Here is a 16378-nt window from a genome sequence, read left to right as displayed (position 1 = left end):
CTTATTCACACCTTCAAAGAATTCTAATAGATTAATAAGACACAACATTCCTTATCTAAATCCATGCTGATTCTTCACCATTACACATGGGTATCCATATGCCTAGGAATTAGGAGGTAATTTATAAAGGAGTTATGTACATAAATGTAACATACTATTGTAGCAGTTTTCAAAAGCCCGTCAAACCCAGTTTTAAATGTGTAAATCCTTTTGAAAATTACCTCAGTGTGTTCTTAACAATAATTTCCACCATTTTTCCTCCGCATCAATGTCAGTCTCACCAGTTTGTAGTAACTTAGGTCATCCCTGGAGTCCTTTTTAAAACTATTACATTGTCTACCCTCCAGTCCTCAACTGCAGGTGTAGATTGGAATGATAAGTTTCAGATTAGCAGTAGCAGGTCTGCAGTTTCATATTTGAGTTCCATTAGAATCCTGGGGTGAACACCTTCAGGTTCCAGTGGTTTGCTACTATTTAGTTTGTCAGTTTCCTCTAGCACCTCTTCCTCCCTGACCTCAATAGGCCTACAGAAATGCCTCTTTCTCACCTGACTACAAGGACATGCGCTATGGAAATAAATTATTTCACCTTCAGAGAGACAGTGAAAGCTTGGTTATTTTAGTTGTATTTTAAGAAGGTATATATTTTTGGTTGGGTGTTGATTTAATATTTTATTTTCATATATGGTGGTATTTTCATTTAATTTTATCTGTTGTTTTTTTTATATTATTTTTATTTTTGTGTTTTAATGATGTACACCGCTTTGACAAGACTTGTTTTCTGATTTAGCGGTATAAAAGAATTGAAACATAAATAAATAACAAGCAGGGACAGGTAACTTTAACCCAAGCCATTTTGCCTGGATAAACGGATTTGGTAATTGTTTTCCCCATGTCCGGACAGCTCCATGTCATAAGGGGACTGGCTCAGCCAGTCCTGATTTTTAACAACACACCCCCAACCCTGCTTCCTTAAACTTTCAATCCTGCTTTTCCTAGAGAAATTAGAACTCCAAGTTTTTGGGAAGTAATGCAGAACTGTCTCAGTCGGTCCTTCATGACAAGGAGCCATCTAGCCACTTTTCTCTACACCAGAAAAGAGCATTAGGGACCCTCCAAGCCAGTTGGTTTTCAGGATATCTGCAATGAATATGCACAAGATAAATTTGCAGGTACTGGGGTTCCAATGTATGCACATTGAGCTCATGCATCGGCATTGTAGGATATCCTGAAAACTCAACTTACCATGGCTACCCCAGGACAGGTTTGGGAAACCCCGATTTAGACAATTAGCATAAAAGTTACTGTAGCTACTGAAGAGCAAATAGAATGTTTGAAATTTCAGTCTAGTGAAGTATAGATTTACTAAAACCAATACAACAGCTGACACAAAATTTTGTGTGTTCCTGCTTTTCAATAGCTCTGGTTGGTACCGGTAAAATGATATGTGCATATGAAATTATTATGGGAGTCATGCAAAAGCTATTTTTGTGTTACTAAAAGGAATATTTTTAATACAGTTTTCATATTTAGCTTTTTTAGGCATTCATGCATTGAGTTGGATGGAATTCATTTGAAAAAATATTGCTTTATTAAAAATATTTAGACTTGTGTGAATACTACAGTTTAGAATTGCAAGGCAGTGAGTAAGTGATTTGGTATAAAGGGACGAAAGCCATCATTCATTACCCTCTTTATAACTAAAGCAATTAATGTGATGTTCTTCCTTTGCAAAAGTGCTTGAATTCAACACTAATGCCAGTAATGTCCTTGGTGTTTTGAATCTATATTCACTTATTTTATTAATTGCAAATATATTGTGAAATTTAACATAGAAAGGCAGGCAATGGTATTACCTTAATAAGCAAAATTTCAAAATTTGAACACAATTATCAAAATAATCATAGGGGAAATTTTCAAATGCTTACTCAAGAAATATGCAGGTTAAATCAGGTATTACCTAATTGGATTTTCACCTAGCTAACAGTACAAAACATTCCTACTTTTAGCATTAGTAAAGCAAGCCATTCCCAGGGTTGTAACAGAAGTGCATATTTCACCGTTTTGCATGATGTAAGGGTACCTTGTGTTTGAGAAATTAGCTGGAGTTGTGGAGGCTAAAAAGTAGGCATTCAGAGTGCCGGTTAGGTGCTGTCTGGAAAACGTATCCCATTATTTCTTGGGGCAAAGTCTGGGTGCCCACTCTACCCATGCTCTTTGCAGCAGTTTTCAAAGGGGAAAGCACACAAGGACTTTAACTTTGAAAATTGTACAAAGTTGTGCATGGACAGTTGCCCCTGCTTTTTGTGTGGAGAAAATCTTTCCACGTCCTTTTCCTCCCCAGATCTAAACCTGCTCTCAGGGCCGCCGCCAACATGCGGACTTCAGACACATTCAGGCCGATACTGTAAAGTGCACTCGGCTGAGTGGACTGTTTTACCCGCAGTTGGACGCGCGTTTTCGACATGTACAGAAAATACTGCTTTTCTATACACCCTCAGACTTAATTTCCTAGCAATATTAAGTTGGAGGAACCAAAAATGTTTAAAAAAAAAAACTGTGCTGGCCAGTCAGGTTAGTAAAATGGACGCTCAATTTTACCAGCATTCATTTTCCTAACCCATGGCTGTCAGCGAGCTCGGAAAACAGACGCTCGTAAAATTGAGCATCTGTTTTCTGAACCCGCTGACAGCCACCTCTCCTGGACCAAGGAGGCGCTAGGGGCGCGTAATCATCCCTAGCACCTCCTTCAACCCCTCATTTAAATACAGGATCTCATGCCCAGGAGAGGTGGTTGGGCGCACGTTGGGAGAGTGAGTGCTCAACACTGAGCACCTGTTTTCCTGTGGAGCTTACAGAATTGACCTGATTGAGAGTTGGTAAATTTCAGTCAGCCAATTAACATTGGTAAAATTATTTTTACACACTTAAATCACTTTGAAAATTGCCCTCTCAATGACAGTGTACACCGCACAGTATAAATAATCCCAAAGATTATCACATTTCAGCTCTGAAGAGCCTGTGGGTCAATATTCAAAATATTTGTGGTTAAACCAGCTTTTAGCAGCATAAGTCTAATTGGTTAAAAATTCCCTTTCCTCTCATCACCTGGCTAAACTCTGTTTGCACAAAATCACTGTGTGCACAAATTTAGAGAAGGGGTCATGTCAAGGCATACCCATAGTGGAGTTTGGAAATTTATGTGGTTAGCGTGATATTGAATGCTGACTGGTTAAATGTGTCCGTTTAAGTGCAATTACACAAATGGTTGTATTGAAACTAACTGCACAAGTATTATATAGTTAGATTCAGCTGCAACTTTAGCCATGGTTGAATATCTGGTCAAGGCTAACTGGTTGAAATTAACTGGTTAACCTCATCACTCATTGGTACTATGAAAATGTATCTCTTATTCTAAGGGCCCAATTCATCAAGAGATTTCTCTTCTATAAGATGATAATTTTATAGGTTGCTTAGGGATAAAGATTGCATATACAAGAGTTCATGTAGACTTGATCCTGAATTTTCAAAGTGGACTTTTCAGACTGCTTTGACAATTAGCATGCATGTGTCAAACACAGCACTGCATATGCATGCACATTTACACCTGCTTCTTCCTAAGTATAAAAATGAGTAAGTAGTTATGTGCATGCTTTTGAAAATCAAAAAAATATGTGTATAAATGTGAACACAAGAAATGCCATACTGGGTCACACTAAAGGTCCATCAAGCCCAGTATCCTGTTTCCAACAGTGGCCAATCCAAGTCACAAGTACCTGGCAAGTACCCAAACATTAGACAGGTCACAAGCTACTATTGCTTATTAATTACCGTCATAGCAATTTATGGATTTAACCTCTAGGAACTTATCCAAACCTTCTTTAAACCCAGTTACAACAACTTCTGAAACCACATCCTCTGGCAGTGAATTCCATAGCTTAACTATGCACTGAGTGAAAAAGAATTTTCGTCGATTTGTTTTAAGTGAGTTACTTGCTAACTTCATGTCGTGCCCCTGGTGCTTCTATTATCTGAGAGAGTAAATAACTGATTTACATTAACTTGTTCAAGTCATTTCATGATTTTTTAGACCTCTATCATATCACCCCTCAGTCGCCTCTTCTCCAAACTGAGCAGCCCCTAACTTCTTTAGCCTTTCCTCATAGGGCAGCCGTTCCATGCCTCAAAGCATTTTGGTCGCCTTTCTCTGCACTTTCTCCAGTGCAGCTATATCCTTTTTGAGATACGGTGACCAGAATTGCACACAATGTTCAGGGTGCGGTCTCACCATGGAGCATTACAGAGGCATTACGTCATCCTCCGTTTTATTTTCCATTCACTTCCTAATAATTCCTAACATTCTGTTTGCTTTTTTGATTGCCACAGCACACTGGGCTGATGATTTCAATGTATTTCCACCTTGACACCTAGATCTTTCCTGGGTGGTCACTCCTAAGATAGAACCTAACATTATGTAAGTACAGCAAGGGTTATTTTTCCCTAAATGCACTTTTTCCTGGCACTAAAATCAGGCTCACAGGTCTGTAGTTTCCCAGATCACCCTGGGATCCCTTTTTAAATATAGGGGTTACATTGGTCATCTTTCAATCTTCAGGTACATCGGATGATTTTAATGATCGGTTACAAATTTTTACTAATCATTCTGAAATTTCAATTTTTAGTTGTTTCAGAACCCTTGGGTGTATACCATCCAGTCCAGGTGATTTACTAGTCTTCAATCAGGCCTACCACATCTTCCAGATTCACAGTGATTTGGTTCAGTTGATCAGAATCATCGCCCATGAAAACCGTCTCCAGATTGGGTATCTCTCCAACATCCTTTTGGCTAAAATAGCCTCTTTCACCTCACCTTTTAACCATGCTGGTAATCATTTTGTCTTCCTTCCACCTTTCTTAATGCATGGAATAAATTTGGGTCAGTGCTTCTAGGATGGTATTTTTTAACAATGTCCATGCCTGTTGCACACTTTTTATCTTTTTTAGCTGCACCTTTCAGGTTTTTTAAAACTATTTTTCTCATTTTATCAAAGTTTCCCTTTTGAAAGTTTAGCACTAGAGCTATGGATTTACATACTGTCCCCTTTCCAGTCATTAATTCAAATTTGATCATATTATGATCACTATTGCCAAGCGGCCCCACCACTATTACCTCTCTCACCAAATCCTGCGCTCTACTGAGAATTAGATCTATAATTGCTCCCTCTGTCGTCTCTTCCTGAACCAGTTGCTCCAGTTTGGTTAGCTTCCCTAATTTCTCTTAGCATTTCACTGTCCATCTCACCATTTTGGCCAGGTGGATGGTAGTATACTCCTATCACTATTCTGTTCCCCATCACACAAGGGATTTCTACCCATAAAGATTTGATTGTACATTTAGTCTCATGCAGGATCTATGCTATCCTGGACATAAAGAGCCACCCGCCATCAAGATGCTCCTCTCTGTCATTCTAATATAATTTGTACCCTGGTATAGCGCTATCCCATTGGTTATCCTCTTTCTACCATGTCTATCAGATGACAATTAAATCTATGTCAGTATTCACTGATATACACTCCCAGCTCTGCTCCCTGGAATGCCTCTTCCCAGTATGCCTCAAGCACACATGGAATCGCTTCTGTGCATACTTTTACGCTCACAACCCCTGTGGTAATTTTCTTAAAGCCAATTACATGCATAAACTCACCTTTGAAAATCAGGCCCATTGTTTCTCTAGGAAAAACTTTTAAAGAATTGGGCTTAGCTTGAAGTATTAACTTGAAACTTAGTTAAAACAAATCTAAACTGACTTCTAATGGAATAAGCAAGTTTATGAAGCTAAGCACATAGAAATTATTATTGTTTGAATCTCTCCCATTCAAAGTGTACAATGAGAGGGACTTCTGCAGGTAAAGTAATGCTTTGCCTGCAGAAATGACCCTTCAGAAAACTGTGTGACCGATATGCATGTAAAATTATGCGTGTACACTGTATGTACAGGAGAGCGGTGTTGCAGGGGTGGAGTCTGGACTTATGCGCGTCCTTTTTGATTTTAAAAAGCATGCATGTAAATTCTCTCAGCAAAGCCATGTGCACCAAATAGCTGATGTAATTGCTTGCATGCACTTTCGCCAGGAATTGGGCACAAAAGTCCATGTTGAAAAGTGGTGTAATGTATGCAAATATTCACCATCTAACTTATGCAAGATGTTACAAAATTTACCCCTAAATGTTTATACCTATACTATCTTTTCTCGCCCATATAGGTACACCAGAGAGTTTGGCAGAAAAAGAACGGCAGCTATCCACGATGATCACCCAGCTGATCAGTTTGCGGGAGCAGCTACTGGCTGCACACGATGAACAGAAAAAACTAGCAGCTTCACAGATCGAAAAACAGAGGCAGCAAATGGACCTTGCTCGCCAACAGCAGGAACAGGTGAGTTCTTCCCCAAGAAACAGGTCAATGCAAGTCTGGCTTTAAATTGGAAGAGGCCAATCCCCCCATCTTGCACGGCCTACTGTTGGTCATGCATGTCAGAAGTGTCTGAAATCAACAAATTGTGTTTGGCCCATTTTTGTTTTTGTGCTTATTGCTGATAGATGCTTGATATGTGGACATGGAAACTATATGCTTCAGCCTAGTAGTAGAAGGTTAGTCCTTATATTATTGGATTGTCAAATAATATGCTATGAACATTGTTAGCACCAAGGGTTGAAACCAGGGTCATGGAAGGGCAGCACATGTATCAGAAAATGAAGGACCGTTAAGAAAATTGATAGTGAATGGCAGAATTATCATTGCATTGCTTATTACTGAATTTGCAACTTATAGGAAATGGTCCTATAACATTGCCACAATTTGATATTTAGTTTTTTGACTTTTATAATATTAAAGCTAGGAGCTGAGACTTAGAAGCTATCGTTTACAGTGACTTGATTTTGTAGTAGTAGTGGGATCCTGGATACAAGATTCCCAGCCTGTGAATAATGATGGGCCAGTGAGTGAGAGGAGAATTGACCCAAAATGCTTGTAGAGAAAAAGGGAACATCAGATCTGTGCTGTTTATGTACCTTGCTCTTTTGCTAAGAAGAGTTTCCTCATCAAAGATCCTATCTAGCAGTCCCTTAGGCATTAGATCAGACTGATCCAAATTAATGTGCAGTTTTTAGGAATCTGACATTATTACTGGAATTATGTTTTCTGTTATAAATGTGTTTTATAGGTATAGAGCAATGTATGCTCTGTTGATTTTAATGAGTTGTGACTTCTGATATTTTATATGCTTGAATATTTGCCCACATGTAGAAATATGGACTCATCCCCTAATGGAAAATAACATAAAGGGGCACTGTAAAAAAAAATCTGAAGTTAGAATGTCATTTAGCCATCCAGAGACGACACAGTAATTAACTATTGACACTTGTGAATAAGCTAGCACAAATTAATCTTGACACATTTGCAGACGAGTGATATCTTACAGTGAACACTTTGTAATTATATTTCAAAATGAAAATTAAATGACACTTAGAACTAGGTTGTCATGCCCAATGAAGCGCGTATGTAGCTCAACCAATTGGCAAATAAAATTGAGAACCTGAGCCACATGGTGCTTCTGTGCCGTACTTCGCTTTGTCAAGCCTATAGGTATAGAGCCTAACTTTTAAAACTCTCCGAATACATCATTTGCGTGCGTGAGCAGGGCCTGTGGAGACTGAGGATAGTATTTTATAAACTGCGTGGTGGTGGCCGTGATAGCAGAAAGTGAACATACAGCCTATCCACACAACTAATTCAGCTTTATAATTCCCATCACTCCCTCAGAGAAGATCCCCATGTGTTTATCCCTTGTTTTCTTGAATACAGATACTGTCTTTGACTCTACCACCTCTGGGGGAGGCCCTTCCATGCATCTACATCCCTCTCTGTAAAAAATAAATAAATAAATAAATTCCTTAGATTATTCCTGAGTCTAACCCCTTTCACCCTCATCCCGTGACCCCCTCATTCTAGAGCCTCCTGTGCATGGAAACCTTGGTGGTTTTTAAATGACAGTATTTTATCTCCCCCATCCTGCCTTTCCTCTAGGGCAGGGATGGCAAACTCCAGTCCTCGAGGACCGCAATCAGGCCAGCTTTTCAGGATATCCACAATGAGCACGCACGAGAAGGATTTGCATCCAGTGGAGGCAGTGCATGCAGATCTTTCTCATGCATATTCATTGTGGATATCCTGAAAATCTGGCCTGATTGCGGCCCTCAAGGACTGGAGTTTTCCCGTCCCTGCTCCAGGGTGTAGATCTTTGTTTGTGCCCCTATACTTTAGAACACCGATCACTGACCATTTTAATAGCCACCCTCTGGACTGAATCCATCCAGTTCGTATTCTTTGTGACCTCCTAGATTGTGCTCAGTGCTCTAAATGAGGTATCACCATGGACCTATACAGGAGCAACGTCGCTTCCTTTTTTCTGCTGATATTCGTTTCCCTATGCAGCCACGCATCTTCTAGCTTTTGCAGCCACTTTACCACAGATTTCTGCCCCAAACATACGCATGTATGTTTCATGTCACGTATATATGTGACACAGGAACATGCATAGTTTCTCTCTCCATTTTATAAAATTATGCATATATATTATACATGTGTAATTATTATACCAATACATCAATTGTAGCAAACTAGAATTAAATGTGAAGGCAGGTAATTTCTAAATTATCAGGCTAATTTTAAATTGATCACGCGGGCACCCATACATATGCGAGCGGAGATACGCTGTAATTTTAAGTTATTCGTGCATTTACATGAATAGATTTAAAATATACCTATTATGCATAATTATGCTCCTAATTTTAAGAGATTACTCACCTATCTTCCATAGGATTTCGCCAGTTTTAATGCATTTATGTTTAGTGGATTTTAAAACATGCTCGCGCGAAGGCCATTCCCGATTTTTCCAGTTATTCCACCAGTTTGCCCAGTCAGTGGTCATCCAGACCCCTCTGGTTCTTCAGCCTGCATGCCCCCCCCCCCCAAGTGACCCGGGCCCCTCACCCTGTCATGTAAACCTTTAAATCACGATTTCTACAGGCTTGTTCCTCAGCAGCAGCAGCAGCAGCAGGAAATATACGCAACTAACAAGCCACTGTTCGCCTTGGCCTCCAGTTTTAAAATACGAGTTGCCCGCGTAACTCTTGCCCCTGCCCTGGAACGCCTATGTGCTGCCCATGCCCGCCTCTCTTCCACCCCCTTATTTCTCGCACGCGCATATATGCTCATAAATCGCGGCTTTGAAAACCTTAGTTGTTACTGCTCGCATTTTTTTTTGTGTGCAAGCAACGCTTTTAAAATGACCCCTGTGTACGTACGCTTCTGAGAAAACATGTTTATGCACCTGCTTGGAATCACCTGTTCGCCAGTACTGCCTCCAGTTTACTCGGACATTTATCCACTCAACTAGATCCTTCAGCACTTCACCCTGAATCCCCCACCAGTTCCCCTAGGCCTATCATCCAAAAACTACAGACAAAAGACAATTCTGAGTTCATCTGTGCGAGTTAGGAGGTGCAAAAGCGTACAGATTTATCTGTAAAGTCTGTACTGCTTACAAAATAGCAACTCATGTGAGTACTTTCGAGCCACAACCCAGAACACCCCTAAACCCTTTTGTTTTCCCCTGCTCACGTTTATACGTGATTTTGCAGGTATGTGCATGCCCACCAATTAATTGATTAATGTGATGTCTTAAAATATTTGGATGTTTAAAGTTTTTATTGTGTGCTTTCATTATAATCCACGTTAATCAATATGTGGAGATAGTGGAATATAAGAGATGCTAAATAAAATAAGAAAGGTTTATAAAATAGCATACATGCATGCTCATGCTACTTATGCCCGTATAGGCTAATTCTGGAGGGCCAGTTCCCAGCTAACTCTTTTCAAAATGACTTCTGCAGGTAGAGTGGTGCTCTACTCGCAGAAAAGGGCCTTTAGGAAATTGCATGACCCAATACATGGTTAAAATTACCTGTGTATACGCACTTTTCCATCCATGGGGGAGAGGTGTTCCCGGGATGGAGTCTGGGCGGGATTGGATTTACACGCATACTTTATTTGATTTTTCAAAACGTACGCGCACAAATTCTCGCAGCAACACTATTGTGCCCCAAAGAGTAGGTTTAATTGTGTGCGTGTAGTTTTACTGGGATAATTTTCAAAGCAGACAAGATTGTAATCCCACTTTGAAAATTGTTGTTAACTTATGCACATATTTGCCAGCTGACTTACGTGCAGTGTTACAAAATTACCCCATAGAGTGTGTGGTAATTGCATAAAGATGCTTTAGATGCGCTACTAACACAGTGATATGCTTTCAGAAGACCATCGATGTATGCTATGTGATGTGCTAGTGATTCATTCATAAGCACTTAGAAAGATCTGCTGCCCTTTTGATAAGTTGTGTCTATTTGCTAAATTGGAACTTGCAGCTATTTTTCCACTTCAGAATTCTTAAAAAAAAATCATGCAATTTTAAATTATGGGCCGGATTTACTAAGCTTTTTTTTCCCATAGGCAAGGAATGGAATTTAGTAAACCAGGCCTTATGCCTCCTTAAATATATATTTCCTGTACCCTGAGCAACTTAGCCTTTGTATTCCTGTTTAATGTTATAAAATGATGACTTAACTTACCGTAATAAAGAGAGGATTCCAATAATTATAGTAAAGTCTGAAGGAAACTTTCAAACAACTCAGCACAGTCCCATATATGCGTGTGTAAGGCTCCAAGGAGATCTACTACAGTATTTTATAACCTGCGAGTATCATATATTCGCAGATTATAAAATATGCATCCTGAATGTATGCTTACACATGAATATCTGCAACGCATTGAGAGAGCGTATTTCAATGCATTGAACGCATGTACTTTTCCTACCTATTTTATAAACATATCCGTATATATTTTATGCGCAAATTAAAAAAAAAACAAAACACCTTACTCGCATAAAATCCTGATTTAAGCTCATAAGTTGGTATATTTTAAAACGTGCACATACAATTTAAATTACCAGTTTTCCAGTTTCTCCACCAGTTCACCCAGTCCTTCTCCAGTTCATTGAGGCCCTCTTAGTTCTCCAGCCTCAACTCTCCCCAGTTCACCCAGACCTCCCATCCAACCAATAATTGACAACAGACCCATCAGACCCAGCTGTGCGAGATAATTATCAGGTAGTAAAATTGTCCAAATAAGTTCCCACGTGTACTTGTGTAACCCTCATATAAAATAGCAACTCGCGTGCACAACTCTTGGCCCTTCCCCAGAACGCCCCCTCCGCCATCCTTTTTATATCTGTGAGGATGTGCTCGGGAAAGCAAAAATATGCACCTGTGCTTGATGTTTAGAAAATAGCGTGCATGCAAGTTCAAGCTACTGACACGCGTAACTCTTTGAAAATTCACTCCTACGTTAATATTGCTCTAAAAAGCCAGTGGAAACCACAAGGTGGTGGGGGGGAGGGGGGAGCACCATGTTAGTCTAAGAAAATGAATTAGAAGAAACAAAATCTTGAGTAAGACTGATCAATGCTGAAAACGTGCAGGGTTTGTAAATACCCATAGGGTGTGTTACCGGTTAAGCTTTTCCAGCGCAGTGTGTTTGAGTTGCAGTCACCTGGACCTGGTCTAACTTCTTGGTGATGTTGACTTATGAGGTTGCTGAACGGAGAATCTTTCAAGGGAACGTAAAACTTATCACTAACACAGGGGGGGCTTTCCCCCCCCCCTACCCTGAAGTGCAGAAATTCAGTCCTGATGTAACGGCGTTTTATTTCTACTAGATTGCAAGACAACAGCAGCAGCTTTTGCAACAGCAGCACAAAATCAATCTACTGCAGCAGCAAATTCAGGTCAGTGCGTTTTATCACTTCCTCTTGTTAGACTTGAATTTCCTTTACTGAAGAGTGCAAAACAGTAGAGTTTTACTCTGACCCCACTGCTAAGAAAGAGAGAGAGGGTTTGTCATACACTAAATGTTTCTGCAAATGTAGAAAATACATGACTCAAGAACAGCCTTTAAACATAACTCATCACAGGCATATTGAAGCACTCTGTTACAAATAATTAACACACACTTTGAAGGAAAACAAAAATACTAGCAAAAAAAAAAAAGTCATTATTAGGCTGGCCCACTGATCCAGTGGCAGTGATCTGTGCTACCCTGCGGGGAGACCTGGGATCGCTATCCACAGCTAATAACCTCTGCTTTATTGAGCCGGAAGGTGCTGGGGACGCTGTGGCGGCAGTGTTCACTGACATCCCCTCCCACAGGAGGGACATGTTCATAACTGGCACTTACAAATGGGATTCAGGGTTGCAGGCACAATGGGCATTGACGGGAGCTATGGTCTGTGATTTCTAACTGAGTTATAGGAGGAGGAGGGTGGGCCCTAACCAGGTAGTAACTCCTGGTGGCCATCATTTCGCCTCGTCCCCTAGTCATAAATATCAGGGACCAGATTTGTGCCAGCTTCCAACTGGGCTGGTGGCTCAAGAGTGAAGGAAGGTGAGCTGGGTTACAAAGAAAGCATTTGCTATGCTTGTAATTTTCGTTCTGCTACAGGGCAGAACATCTGTTTAGCCTGCATGGTGGCTGTCACCTAAACTAGGTTCTGTGAATGAACCAGGGATGTGCCGTCATTTTTAAATAACAGGGGAAATCACGGCGATGTTTGTTTTATTTTGTGCCATTTCTCACCTGAAGCGGCAGAAAAAAACAAGATTTCCTTTTTTTTTTCTGCTTGCGGAAAATCGTTTTATGAAGCATAGTGTGCGCCATAAGGTTTTAGCACAAGCTAAACAATTTAGCGCGTGCTAAAGTGCAGAAATGATTGACAGAACAATAAATAAAAAAAAGAAACAAGCACACAAAAAAAACAATACTAAATGAAATGGAAAAATAAATCAGAATGAAAGATTTTTGTGCACAGACCTAGAACGAATTCATACTCCAGCAACAACCCTCTAAGAGCCTTTGAAAGTCAGAGTTGGTCAGGAAAGGAGAAAGCACAAATCAGAGTCAGAGTAATAATGTTTTATTATTCTTATATGTAATTTTGTTTATCAACTTAATGAACAGCATTGTTTTAGAAAAGGACTTTATCTCTTTGTTCCATCTTAGTGGATTTCTTATACGTATTAACAGCTTTTGCCTTAGCAGATTTTCATTGTGTTTTAAGAGTAGCCACTGGAAAATGACTTTTGTTTGTGAATTGGTGTTAAGATTTCCTGGGATAGATATGAAACTCCCGTACTGTGTCCCGAAACAAGTTTGAAAACTAAAATGCTGTCTCCAACATCAGCTTCGTCGTCTCCTAGCTTTTCATCCGAAACGTTTCCATCAGGGTGGAGTCAAACAAGAGCGTTTTCGGTCCCCGGGCTGTCCCAGCCGGTTATTTGAATAGCCGAGCAATGCTTGTGTACCAGCGGTGCACAAGTCAAGTCCCTGGAGGGCCACAAACAGAACTGGTTTTCAGGGTATTCAAGATATGCAAAAGCCCATGCAGATGAGCCTCATGAATATTCATTGTGATTCTCCTGAAACTGTTTGCGCCCTTCAAGGACCAAGGTTATGCACCCTGGCTCTGTACAGTAGTATCAGTTGATTATCCTTTTCTTTTTTAAACTTTGAGGCATTTAAAATTGAAGAATAGCTCCCTTCCCCCTCCCCCCCCCCCAAAAATAATTATTATTTAAAGCAGCAGTCCTCCTTTTCGTGAGAATATTGAACCTCAGTCAGATTTTACCAGTAGGGTCTGTATAATGTTTAACAGCTCTGCATTCTTTATTTTAGAAAAAGATTGTCTTTTCTTCCAGCTACACCTTGAATCTCACACAGACCAATCAAAAAGTAGCCGCATCCTATACTCATCAGTTAGAAAGATGCCTGTCCCACGCTTGCTCTCTGAATGGTCCACCTCGGACGAAGCAGAGTGGTAGCAATGCTAATGCACTTGAGTGCACAAAGAAAAAATATAGAAGGTGGTACATTTTTAGAGGGCTAAGTTAATACACTTCTTGACCCTGACTTGCTCCTTCTGTTTGGACCTAAGGAAGTGCTAACTCCAGAAAGCTAGTCAAGAAATGTATTATGTTGGCCTTGCACGTTGTATTTGTTTGTTGACCTTTGCTTCCATAGATGCTCACCAGTCTCTCTTAAGCACTAACCCAGTTAAGCAGTTCGGTCAGTGCAGCTTTTCGGCCGGATAAGTCGAACTGCTTTGACATTGTAATATATTGACAGCAAACATTCTGTGCGCTTTTCTCTGCACACTGTGCTATTATCCAGAACTCTGGGGGCGGCTATAAAATTGATCTTTTTTGCCACTGGCATTTTGTGTTCTGTAATGCATCGGTGGCACTGGCTTCATAAACTTGCATCTCCCAAAAAAGAATCTGATGAGCATGGGAGCAATCTAATATTCCTATGTTGTAGGAGGTCTGTATTCAAGCTTAAGCTCTCCTAGCAGATGAATAACCTGAATTGCACTTAGAACTTCAGGAAGCTGAAACAAGGACTTCTCTTTTTTCTTTTATACATGATTAAGTACAGAAAACTCAAGTACTTGGTGTGCTGAATAAGGAGTATCTCTTTATGTGAAGTGCATGTCTAAAGATCAGGAATAATTACATTCCACATTAGCCTTCATGGCCTGCATGACCTGGTTAATTAATTTTTTGCTAGGATAATAATAGTAGAGAAATATTTAAAGATATGTTTCATCATTAAGTATCTAATTGACCTCCAATTTTAAGAGCGGGACCTTTCATTTATTGCCTTCTGGAGATGGGTTGAACCTCCTGGCAACGAAATAGAAAGGTACAGACCAGAATCTGACTATATTATCATTAATCCACAGTCCCTTTTCCCTTATGCCATCTCTGCCTGGGCTCAGACCTGTAAAATTCCTGAGCCATGTGAATGGAAAAATATTGGACGATATTTGGCCTCTAACTTTTTTTTTTTTCATGTTGCAAAAAAAATCTATTTCTACCAACTCGGGGGGGGGGGGGGGTTATAGGCTCCGTCCCATGGAAGAACTTCTCGTAGCACATAATTAACCTCTTGAACTCATTCTACAAGACTTTGTATCTTAAAGAAATAAGGAAGATCCCCATTACAGATCAGTCCACAGGCTATTTATAGTTGGGCATGTCACCTCAGTTTTAATATATCCCTAAACCATAACTGATGGAATCTAGTAGAATATGACAGCAGATAGACTTCTATACATGGCCAAATCCTATATGCTTCCTTTAAGCACCCTTTGCTTGCCATTCTTGGAGACAGGATGTTGGGATAGATGGACCTTTAACCTGACCCAAATTGGCAGTGTTTATACTCTGATGGCATTTATTTTTATTTTAACTAAATTAAGAACAACTTGCTAAAGAAATAAGAGGTCAGTATTTACTGGTGGTAATTTTACCAGGCTAATTTTGGCCAGGATGTTCGGTAGGTTAAGTCCCGCTGAAAATACCCAGTTAAATTTAGCTGGGTAGGTTTACCTGGAAAACTTTAGACCTGCTCTCCACCACAACCAGACTTACCTGGCTAAGTTTAAGCTTTTCCCCAGAAAACCTCCATGCTGCCTCTTTTCTATCCAGGTGAGTTTTTTTATCCAGATGACTTATGCAGCTAAAACACTCATTTGATGGGGCAGAAAAGTAAAACTTGGGGTTTGTCAGGCTAATTCTTGAACTTAGCTGGACAACTCCTTTCACTATTTTCATTTAAGGTTAGTTGGGCAATTGAGACCATTTTCCGGCTTTGAAATCAATGGCGTATGCGTTGGTGATGGCTGTTGCAGACTACTGTAATACTATCTGTTGGGGTCTGACATGGTCTGACATGGACATTATTCAGCGATTGCAAGTTATTCAAAATATAGTAGCCAGAGATCTTATGAGGCATTCAAGGCCGGGGATCAGCAACACCTTTTCTTTTCAAATTGCGCTGACTTCCAATCAAAATGTGATACAAGTTTAAGATTCTTGTTTTTGTTTTTAAGATCCTGAGAGGACTCTGTCCTCTCAGGATCTTAAAAACTGGTTAAAATTTCTCCAGTAAAGGCATATTGATACATTAGGCTTCAGAATAGGGCCTTTTCTATGGTGGTCCTTAGGCTGTGAAATGAGTTACCATTGGATGTGAGGCAGATGTGATGCGATTTAGAAAGAAATTAGACATGGTTAATGGCTACAGAGGTATGTGGAGATAGTGGCAGGCGGTGCAGATAAAATCTTGATTATTGACTATGGAGGTATTTAGAAATGGGAAAGTTTGAAGTAGTTTAGTTTTATAATTTTATGTTAATTGTCTTAT

General features: G+C 39.9%; 1 protein-coding gene across 5 annotated transcripts in view; it reads left to right on the top strand.

Annotated features, from left to right (window-relative positions):
- Positions 1-16378, top strand: part of SOX6 (SRY-box transcription factor 6) — a 780471-nt gene that overhangs the window by 500147 nt on the left and 263946 nt on the right. For all 5 annotated transcript variants that reach the window (XM_029582789.1, XM_029582791.1, XM_029582793.1 and 2 more), the window contains 2 exons: positions 6264-6436; positions 11835-11903. In XM_029582789.1, coding sequence (XP_029438649.1) covers positions 6264-6436; positions 11835-11903 — 242 coding nt within the window. The remainder of the gene's footprint in view (positions 1-6263; positions 6437-11834; positions 11904-16378) is intronic.

This window comes from Rhinatrema bivittatum, chromosome 17 (genome assembly GCF_901001135.1).
Source record: "Rhinatrema bivittatum chromosome 17, aRhiBiv1.1, whole genome shotgun sequence".
NCBI classification, from domain to species: Eukaryota; Metazoa; Chordata; class Amphibia; order Gymnophiona; family Rhinatrematidae; genus Rhinatrema; species Rhinatrema bivittatum.
This window is presented reverse-complemented; position numbering and strand designations above follow the sequence as displayed.